Source organism: Brienomyrus brachyistius, chromosome 15 (genome assembly GCF_023856365.1).
Source record: "Brienomyrus brachyistius isolate T26 chromosome 15, BBRACH_0.4, whole genome shotgun sequence".
Classification (NCBI taxonomy): domain Eukaryota; kingdom Metazoa; phylum Chordata; class Actinopteri; order Osteoglossiformes; family Mormyridae; genus Brienomyrus; species Brienomyrus brachyistius.
The window spans coordinates 24189542-24200936 of NC_064547.1; the positions used below are offsets into that span (position 1 = coordinate 24189542).

Below are 11395 nucleotides of genomic sequence, written 5' to 3' on the forward strand. Positions count from 1 at the left end.
GCGCTCGCGATTGCACAGCACTCAGTCGCTCGCTCGCTCGGCGTTAAGTTAGTGCCAAAAGTCGAACCGCTCGCGTGCTGAAAACCCATCCCCTCTACGCGCTCGCGTTCGCTGGACCCTATCTACGAGATCGCGTCTGCTTTGGTAGAAGATGAAGATAATTGACCAATGGATGTGGGATTCACACTGTCATGACGTCGGAGCAAGTAAGTCTTACACTGAGTTCACATCTTTTAGAGATTCTGTTTTCATATTCCACGTTAAGGATTGGAATCGCGTGTGTCTTAATTAATGCAGAGCTTGAAATTCAATGCGGTATAGCTGGTATCTCGTGCAATATTATTTATTCACAGTCTGCTATCATAATTTGGGAATTTCTTAATACAACATCACAAAGCCAATTTAATAAATTCAAATCCTGGGAAGCGCGCTCCTCAGATATTAGTTCTCGGGTTAGTGTTAGCAGACTATAGGCGAAACCACCTTAAGTGCTATCTATTAATGTTTATTAAATTAGCATTAAAATGGAGAAGTTTATAATATCCTTTGTCCTTGTAGCTGCTAAATACACTCATTATTAAAGCCATAAAGTTGTCTGCCTGCTACATGGGAATCTCCACTGAGTAAGTGTTTTTGGTGGATTTTATTTAACTTTATATAAAATGTATCATCATACATGAACAAGCACCTCACAAAACAAAAACATTTCATTTTCATAATTAAAACTTTTGAATGGTAGGCCTAGTGTGTGGATCAAAGACAAGATCTTGACACCTCATTAACTATAATTTGTTCTGTGAACAGCTCAGATACCACCTTCTCGAAAGTCTTCTGCATAAAATAGAAATGGGATTCAGCGCGACTCCACTAAATTTGGATTACCTGGAGTTCCTTTGTCATCAGGAGCTGTATCTTCTGCAGGCCCTGTCTAATCACATTGAAGTACCTCCTGCTATCACCCTGGCTTTGCAAGAGCTCTTTGACCTTGTGAGGGCACATCTGGAACGTCCAGCCCCATGTGTCACACAAGAAGTCACTGCCGCCAAAGGACGACCCAAGATTTTGATTGAAGAACAACGTTTGAAAGAAATGCTCCATACACAACTTCCTGTGCCTTGCATAGCCACACTGATGGGTGTTTCAAGAAGAACAATCTTAAGAAGAATGAAAGAGTATGAGCTCTGTGTTAGGGATACATATAATTCCATCAGTGATGAGGAACTTGACAATTTGGTTTCTTCTGTCAAGAATGATCTACCAAATGCAGGCTACAAGATGGTCAGAGGGAGGCTGCAGTCAATGGGCTACAGGGTTCGGTGGAGAAGAGTTGCAGCCTACATGCATAGGGTTGATTCCATGGGCATCATATCAAGGTTGTCAAGTCTTGGCTGTGCTGTACGCAGAATGTACTCTGTACCAGGGCCCTTGTCTCTGGTACACGTGGACACAAACCACAAGTTGATCCGGTTTGTATTACCAGCAAATTTATTTGAAGTTTGTTCATCTACAGCCCTGGGTGGATTGGTGTGAGGTGGTGGTGGGGCTTTGGAGAAGATTTCCTGCCGATCAACACTGGCAACTTATATTTATGTGTCATGGAGGTCTCGGGACTCACAGGTATTCAGAGACATGTGGATAATTTACCAGTGTTTTTCAGCAGGAAATAGTTATTATTACAAATTGTCACCCCCCCCCCCACACACACACAGAAACTGGATCTGGCTATAGTGGGAAAATCTTTTTTTATTTTATTTGTGAGAACTTGAAAGCAAAACAAAACTTGGAAAAAATATATGTTCATTCACCAACAGTTTCTAATCTGGGGTCTAAAGTGGTCAGGCTTGCAAGTGTATTTGGTTATTTGTCTATCCTAGCCTGTTGCAGTGTATATGTCCTGTATATTTTGCATGTAAAAATGTTGTTTGTTATATCAGTGCTTAATATTATCATGTAGTCTTCATGAATTTTGTTTTAACCCGACTTAATGGCTTTCTTCATCTTGGCCAGGGACTGCATTTGGAAAGTAGCCACTTGACTAAAATTGGCACATTTTCAGAAATGCCAGCAACAATACTGATAATGAACACCCCTCTAACTGACTCTCAGTTGGTTTAGAAAAAAGACTTTTTAGAGAAAAGAAAGCCTTCCTTTGGTTTAGCATTTTTCTATTTTTTGTTAGCTGTGCACAACATATCAGAAGAATACATTACAATTAAATTAGTTAAGAAATAACAGATTGCGTATATACAATATTAAGGTGATAACAACAACTCTCACTGTCTCTAGGTGCTGCTTCAGACAGGGCATTCTGCAGCAGGGACACCACCCGTCGTGCAGCATCCTGCAAATCTCCCTATCACAACAGCCCAGATAACAGAATAACATTAGTGTATGATTCAGTAGGGCTAGTCCAGGTCTGGAAAGTAGTTGGGCCAGATTTTCAAACCAAGAAATTTAGCTGAGCCAGACATTTTCAGCGGCCCAGTAAGCAGCAGGTAATGGCATTTTAAACAAACACAAATCAAGGTACATTATTTTAAAAAGCTACAACTGAACAGAGTCTGAGAGCAATATTTTTTTTCCACTTCTGAAATAAGAAAAATATTTTGGTCGTATCTCACCTAGACGCATCTCAAAGTGCATAAAAAGAAAAAAAATGCCTATTAGATGGTAAAATGCCAGACATAAAGAAAAAGGGAAAAATCGGCTATAATCATCATCTGCTTATCATCATCCGGGCTCACCTGGAGCTGCTCCCGGTGGTGCAGCTATGACTCATGGGTAACATGCCGGAATAGGACGGCACCTGTAGGCTGGACCAGTTGTCATGGGACGGCAACATGGACAGACAGGTAGACGAGCTGTCTGACTAAGCGGCTGCAAGTATAAAACAATAAATGAAGCAGGTATGTGGTGGGCAGTGTTACAGCGTCCTTAATATGGTCAATACAGAAAAGGCATGTCATCATGTTATGTATATACTGCCTCCAGTTACTTAATGCCTAACTTCAATACATTGATTGATTTGTTCACTGTTGTAGCCTGTGTCAACTTTCCTTTCAGACAGATGTAAAGTCCTTTCTGTTTTTGTTCTGTGGAGTTTTTTTTTGAACAGCATATGGCTGAATGTTATGAAAGAATATCAATAAATGTTTCCGAAATGGGATGACTCATTTGGTAATTATTTACGGCTTATGTTATGGCTGCCAATTTACAGTCTTTACTGAAGTTTGACTTCTTTCGAGTCACCTTTAATATAGATTAGACACTCTCTATGCAATGTGGAATACTTATATAGATGGTAAATGTTTACCTGCTTGCACAGATGGTTGATTAGGTAATTAGTGTAAGTGTGTGTGTGTGTGTGTGGGTCCAATCGCATGTATGTCCAAGGTCCATTGTAAAAAATATACACTGATCAAGAGATGCCCGAAAGTGGATGAAAGAGGACATTAATGGGGGTATCACTTAGTGTAACGGGTGCAGGAAAATGAGCAGGACTGCAAGCCATATAATGACCCACTGTCCTTATCTAGCTCTTAATATAGTACGCATACAGTGATGTATCTACAATGGACAGCTACTATAAGCAGATAGCACAGTACAGGTGCTTAATCTGTATGCTATTTCCATCCATCCATCCATCCATTGTCCAAACCGCTTATCCTACTGGGTCGCGGGGGGTCCGGAGCCTATCCCGGAATCAATGGGCACGAGGCAGGGAACAACCCAGGATGGGGGGCCAGCCCATCGCAGCTCACACTCACACACCATTCACTCACACATGCATACCTACGGGCAATTTAGCAACTCCAATTAGCCTCAGCATGTTTTCGGACTGTGGGGGAAAACCGGAGTACCCGGAGGAAACCCCACGACGACATGGGGAGAACATGCAAACTCCACACCCATGTAACCCAGGCGCAGACTCGGGTCCCAGAGGTGTGAGGCAACCGTGCTAACCACTGCATCACCATGCCGCCCCCTGTATGCTATTTCATTCTATAAAAAGAAACTTACTGTACTGTACGATAAAGTATTTCACCACTGCTTCTTCCTCAGCTCCCATTGTTTGCTAGCACATGCATCTTTTGATTTCTTAGTGCAATCTGTGCTTTATTTTTTTCGTGAAATGCAGTATCTGTTAATTAAGTGCTGTGGTTTAATATGTACATTATTATTTCAGTTCTGTGTATACTGTCCTTAATTCCTTGCCTCTCTCGTATAACTTGAGATACGCCCAAATTGACTTGCAACAAGTGGTCCTGGTTCCAAATGCGGAAGGCGATGGATACCTGTATTTTATATGCTGTAGTGTGCTGGGTGTCAGACATTGCAATGCACCTTGCTTTGATTTTGACCCGTTAGATCAGAGGGAGGTAATCTTATCCAGAAAGGGCCGCTGTGTATGATGGTTTTCACTGCAACTCTCTGAACAGCGAACCTAACGGTTATCCCAATACCTTGATCTTGCTAGCATATTTAAATGTGAACCTATTCAGGAATAGAGCGGTGAAGGCATTCAGAGAAGGACTGATGATTATCAGAGGGAACAAAGGGGCTGGGTACTTGTCAGTATCCAGTAGAACCACCAGACTCCTACACTGAATGGTTCTGGATGTGGCACAGACGTTAATCCCTCTGTATTAGGGGATCCGTCTCCAGTTTGTACTCTTCTAGTTAATAGGTAGATTATCAGACAGATTTTCGCCCTAGTCCAGTACTCATTGACAGCCTAATACACCGTGTTTCAGTTTGTCTTGATAGTCAATACATGTCACAGGATGTACATTACTCTGATGGGCAGGCCCTCTTACATATGATGGAAACACTACAACATCTTAAGAATAAGGGTCAGAAGAGAGAAATACATATAATGAGTGTGTAGCTCAGCAGACTAAGACTCTGCGGCTGTGATCAGAAGGTTGACGGTTCGTGCTCGGAATTGGCAGGATAGCCACATGTCCACAGGCTTTTGAACAAGACCTGAAAACCCTGGGGGCCTCAAGGTAGCAGTCTCTTCACTGTGATCCCCGAGCTTGTTCTTGCCTTTATGGAGAGCAAGATGGGGCAAATTATTAATCCCATGGGGCCTCAGCAGAATTACAAACCAGTACAAGAAAAATAGTTGTTAATTTTACATACTACCTTCTGCTGGCCTTATGAGAATATTCAGATTATCATTTTCCCCATAATTGCAATTTTAACATTAAATTGATGATTTTCCCACGGTCCTGTGACCACTTCATATGGTAATTATTGATGAAAACTTTTTTGGAAAGTGAAACAATATTAAAATTGCTTTATTGCGTAAAAAAAAACTGTTTTTGTTTAGTAAAATAATGTTTTTTCGCTTTTTATACTGCCGTCTTGTGGCAAATTTAAGTACTGCAGTTTGAAAATAATTAAATGATTTCTTCCCGAAATTGCAGTACCTACGTTTGGCCACGAGATGGCAGCAAGAAAATAGAAAAATTATTTTCCCACGGTCTATTAGCAGCTTTGTGTGGTAATTGTTTGTATTAAAAATACATTGGACCAAGTCAAATTATTTAAATGAAGAATTAACATCAAAAAGCTGCTAGTAGACCGTGGGAAAATAATTTTTAACTTTTCTTGCTGCCATCTCGTGGCCAAAAGTAGGTACTGCAGTTTGAAAACAAATGATTTATTCCCGAAACTGCAGTACCTACTTTTCGCCACGAGACGGCAGCAAGAAAAGTTAAAAATTATTTTCCCACGGTCTATTAGCAGCTTTGTGTGGTAATTGTTTGTATTAAAAATACATTGGACCAAGTCAAACTATTTTAATGAAGAATTAACATCAAAAAGCTGCTAGTAGACCGTGGGAAAATAATTTTTAACTTTTCTTGCTGCCATCTCGTGGCCAAAAGTAGGTACTGCAGTTTGAAAACAAATGATTTATTCCCGAAATTGCAATACCTACTTTTCGCCACGAGATGGCAGCAAGAAAAGTTAAAAATTATTTTCCCACGGTCTATTAGCAGCTTTGTGTGGTAATTGTTTGTATTAAAAATACATTGGACCAAGTCAAACTATTTTAATGAAGAATTAACATCAAAAAGCTGCTAGTAGACCGTGGGAAAATAATTTTTAACTTTTCTTGCTGCCATCTCGTGGCCAAAAGTAGGTACTGCAGTTTGAAAACAAATGATTTATTCCCGAAACTGCAATACCTACTTTTCGCCACGAGATGGCAGCAAGAAAAGTAAAAAATTATTTTCCCACGGTCTATTAGCAGCTTTGTGTGGTAATTGTTTGTATTAAAAATACATTGGACCAAGTCAAACTATTTTAATGAAGAATTAACATCAAAAAGCTGCTAGTAGACCGTGGGAAAATAATTTTTAACTTTTCTTGCTGCCATCTCGTGGCGAAAAGTAGGTACTGCAGTTTCGGGAATAAATCATTTGTTTTCAAACTGCAGTACCTACTTTTGGCCACGCGATGGCAGCAAGAAAAGTTAAAAATTATTTTCCCACGGTCTACTAGCAGCTTTTTGATGTTAATTCTTCATTAAAATAATTTGACTTAGTCCAATGTATTTTTAATACAAACAATTACCACACAAAGCTGCTAATAGACCGTGGGAAAATAATTTTTAACTTTTCTTGCTGCCATCTCGTGGCCAAAAGTAGGTATTGCAATTTCGGGAAGAAATCATTTAATTATTTTCAAACTGCAGTACTTAAATTTGCCACAAGACGGCAGTATAAAAAGCGAAAAAACATTATTTTACTAAACAAAAACAGTTTTTTTTACGCAATGAAGCAATTTTAATATTGTTTCACGTTCCAAAAAAGTTTTCATCAATAATTACCATATAAAGCGGCCACAGGACCATGGTAAAATCATAAATTTAATGTTAAAATTGCAATTATGGGGAAAAAGTATAATCTGGATATTCTCATGAGGCCAGCAGAAATTAGTATGTAAAATTAACAACTATTTTCCTTGTACTGGTTTGTAATTCTGCTGAGGCCCCATGGGATTAATAATTTGAACCATCTTACTCTCCATAAAGGCAAGAACAAGCTTGGGGGTCACAGTGAAGAGACTGCTACCTTGAGGCCCCCAGGGTTTTCAGGTCTTGTTCAAAAGCCTGTGGACATGTGGCTATTCTGCCAATTCTGAGCACGAACCGTCGACCTTCTGATCACAGCCGCAGAGTCTTAGTCTGCTGAGCTACACACTCATTATATGTATTTCACTCTTCTGACCCTTATTCTTAAGTTGTTGTAGTGTTTCCATCATATGTAAGAGGGCCTGCCCATCAGAGTAATGTACATCCTGTGACATGTATTGACTATCAAGAGAAACTGAAACACGGTGTATTAGGCTGTTGATGAGTACTGGACTAGGGAGAAAATCTGTCTGATAATCTACCTATTAACTGGAAGAGTACAAACTGGAGACGGATCCCCTAATACAGAGGGATTAGCATCTGTGCCACATCCAGAACAATTCAGTGTAGGAGTCTGGTGGTTCTACTGGATACTGACAAGTACCCAGCCCCTTTGTTCCCTCTGATAATCATCAGTCCTCCTCTGAATGCCTTCACCACTCTATTCCTGAATAGGTACACATTTAAATATGCTAGCAAGATCAAGGTATTGGGATAACCGTTAGGTTCGCTGTTCAGAGAGTTGCAGTGAAAACCATCATACACAGCGGCCCTTTCTGGATAAGATTACCTCCCTCTGATCTAACGGGTCAAAATCAAAGCAAGGTGCATTGCAATGTCTGACACCCAGCACACTACAGCATATAAAGTACAGGTATCCATCGACTTCCGCATTTGGAACCAGGACCACTTGTTGCATGTCAATTTTGGCGTATCTCAAGTTATAGGAGAGGCAAGACATTAAGGACAGTATACACAGTACTGAAATAATAATGTACATATTAAACCACAGCACTTAATAAACAGATACTGCACTTACATTTCACGAAAAAAATAAAGCACAGATTGCACTAAGAAATCAAAAGATGCATGTGCTAGCAAACAGTGGGAGCTGAGGAAGAAGCAGTGGTAAAATACTTTATTGTACAGTACAGTAAGTTTCTTTTTATAGAATGAAATAGCATACAGGGGGCGGCATGGTGGTGCAGTGGTTAGCACTGTTGCCTCACACCTCTGGGACCCGGGTTCGAGTCTGCGCCTGGGTTACATGGGTGTGGAGTTTGCATGTTCTCCCCATGTCGTCGTGGGGTTTCCTCCGGGTACTCCGGTTTCCCCCCACAGTCCAAAAATATGCTGAGGCTAATTGGAGTTGCTAAATTGCCTGTAGGTGTGCATGTGTGAGTGAATGGTGTGTGAGTGTGAGCTGCGATGGGCTGGCCCCCCATCCTGGGTTGTTCCCTGCCTCGTGCCCATTGATTCCGGGATAGGCTCCGGACCCCCCGCGACCCAGTAGGATAAGCGGTTTGGACAATGGATGGATGGATGGATGGAAATAGCATACAGATTAAGCACCTGTGCTGTGCTATCTGCTTATAGTAGCTGTCCATTGTAGATACATCACTGTATGCATACTGTATTAAGAGCTAGATAAGGACAGTGGGTCATTATATGGCTTGCAGTCCTGCTCATTTTCCTGTACCCGTTACACTAAGTGATACCCCCACTAATGTCCTCTTTCATCCACTTTCGGGCATCTCTTGATCAGTGTATATTTTTTACTATGGACCTTGGACATACATGCGATTGGACACACACACACACACACTTACACTAATTACCTAATCAACCATCTGTGCAAGCAGGTAAACATTTACCATTTATATAAGTATTGCACATTGCATAGACAGTGTCCAGTCTATATTAAAGGTGACTCGAAAGAAGTCAGACTTCAGTAAAGACTGTAAATTGGCAGCCATAACATAAGCCGTAAATAATTACCAAATGAGTCATCCCATTTCGGAAACATTTATTGATATTCTTTCATAACACACAGACATGAGTTTTTTATTCAACTGTCAGCATCCGATCCAGATTCCCATTTCCTTTCTGTGGGATTCAACAGAACACGGGCTGGCCATCAGTCAACATGCCTTCAACTGTGCAGGACAGGACCCAGTCCAGGCCAAACCTCACAGTGCTGGTGTTGATAAAAAAATGTAAGGAACATGCAGCTGCAGCTCACACACAAACACAGTCCACAGCATCCAGAAAAAGGTCAGGCCTTTTTCTTCTTTAGCTGACTCCGCCCAGACCACGCCCCCTTCTGGGCGCCTCGCACTATGCCTTTGAACTGGCCCTGCAGCTTGGCCCATTTCCTGTTTCCCAATGCAAGTCATAAGATTCACCCATAAATGATATTTTGAATCGAAACGATATTTATTACTATTGTTTAGATTAAATATATAACTGTTTAAGGATTCAATATAACTTGATATTGTTGTTTGTGTTGTTTAGTTTGAGGTTCTAGTTTCTGTCTTTATCCGCTTTCGTTTCAGTAGGCAGCTGGTTCATCCCAGGCTCAGGGTCTCTCTGCTCTTCATCAAACCCACACCCCCAGTTTGGGAGCACCCTCTCCCTCTCCTCCCCCCACGGCTGTGACCGTTACTCCTCCTTGAGGAGTAACCGCTCCGCACCCTATCCCAGCCCCTATACCCACAGGAGCGCATCACCCAGTGAGCAGCCGCCCTGCCTGTCCCCTCACACAAGCGCACACTGAAATCATGGTCCTAAGCTCTCTGTGTGGGTCACCATGATAGTACAGCACAGCGACGATTACCCTCTGACTGAATCAGAATCAGCTTTATTTGGCCAAGTATGTTCACATATATTGGGAATAGTCAGACATTTAATCAAAATAATTAAGACAAGACATAAACATACAGTTCTGTTGATATGCGACGCATATAACCTCTGCATTCACAGCACTGCTTCAGTTATCGATTGAAGAGCAAATTTCCAAAACTCACTCAGTCTGATAACCTAAAGTAATAAGTCATAATCCTCTTCATACGTTGCAGTAATGAGAATGAAATCTCACTCAGTGTTTATGTAATCGATGGGCTGGCCCCCCATCCTGGGTTGTTCCCTGCCTCGTGCCCATTGCTTCTGGGATAGGCTCCGGACCCCCCGCGACCCAATAGGATAAGCGGTTTGGACAATGGATGGATGGATGGATGGATGTTTATGTAATCGAGCGATGGAATTTCGTGAAATTTCCAAAAGTCCACAGAAATCTTCTGAAAAAAAAACCTGCGGACTGAGTTTTTGATAATTGCTTTTCATTTAACAGAATTCAGCCATATGCTGTTCAAAAAAAACTCCACAGAACAAAAACAGAAAGGACTTTACATCTGTCTGAAAGGAAAGTTGACACAGGTTACAACAGTGAACAAATCAATCAATGTATTGAAGTTAGGCATTAAGTAACTGGAGGCAGTATATACATAACATGATGACATGCCTTTTCTGTATTGACCATATTAAGGACGCTGTAACACTGCCCACCACATACCTGCTTCATTTATTGTTTTATACTTGCAGCCGCTTAGTCAGACAGCTCGTCTACCTGTCTGTCCATGTTGCCGTCCCATGACAACTGGTCCAGCCTACAGGTGCCGTCCTATTCCGGCATGTTACCCATGAGTCATAGCTGCACCTCCGGGAGCAGCTCCAGGTGAGCCCGGATGATGATAAGCAGATGATGATTATAGCCGATTTTTCCCTTTTTCTTTATGTCTGGCATTTTACCATCTAATAGGCATTTTTTTTCTTTTTATGCACTTTGAGATGCGTCTAGGTCAGATACGACCAAAATATTTTTCTTATTTCAGAAGTGGAAAAAAAATATTGCTCTCAGACTCTGTTCAGTTGTAGCTTTTTAAAATAATGTACCTTGATTTGTGTTTGTTTAAAATGCCATTACCTGCTGCTTACTGGGCCGCTGAAAATGTCTGGCCCAGCTAAATTTCATGGTTTGAAAATCTGGCCCAACTACTTTCCAGACCTGGACTAGCCCTACTGAATCATACACTAATGTTATTCTGTTATGTGGGCTGTTGTGATAGGGAGATTTGCAGGATGCTGCACGACGGGTGGTGTCCCTGCTGCAGAATGCCCTGTCTGAAGCAGCACCTAGAGACAGTGAGAGTTGTTGTTATCACCTTAATATTGTATATACGCAATCTGTTATTTCTTAACTAATTTAATTGTAATGTATTCTTCTGATATGTTGTGCACAGCTAACAAAAAATAGAAAAATGCTAAACCAAAGGAAGGCTTTCTTTTCTCTAAAAAGTCTTTTTTCTAAACCAACTGAGAGTCAGTTAGAGGGGTGTTCATTATCAGTATTTTTGCTGGCATTTCTGAAAATGTGCCAATTTTAGTCAAGTGGCTACTTTCCAAATGCAGTCC

The 11395-nt window shown here is 41.1% G+C and overlaps 1 protein-coding gene across 3 annotated transcripts; it reads left to right on the forward strand.

The window, feature by feature from the left end:
- Nucleotides 1-3137, forward strand: LOC125709117 (uncharacterized). Of its 3 annotated transcripts, none has more exons than XM_048977220.1 (3): nucleotides 1-206; nucleotides 805-1466; nucleotides 2008-3137. In XM_048977220.1, exons 1-3 carry the CDS (start codon nucleotides 192-194, stop codon nucleotides 2033-2035), a joined length of 705 nt encoding a protein of 234 aa, XP_048833177.1. In that variant the 5' UTR covers nucleotides 1-191; the 3' UTR covers nucleotides 2036-3137. The 3 variants fall into 3 exon arrangements, with proteins under 3 accessions (XP_048833177.1, XP_048833176.1, XP_048833178.1); XM_048977219.1 differs by having other exon boundaries at nucleotides 2287-3137; XM_048977221.1 differs by having other exon boundaries at nucleotides 922-1466; nucleotides 2287-3137.
- The last annotated feature ends 8258 nt before the right edge of the window (nucleotides 3138-11395 follow it).

Bases quoted from the DNA above. Each gene is read 5' to 3' on its own strand.
- LOC125709117 (XM_048977219.1), top strand. The intron at 1,467-2,286 runs GTTTGTATTACC...CACTGTCTCTAG, and splicing joins ACAAACCACAAGTTGATCCG to GTGCTGCTTCAGACAGGGCA.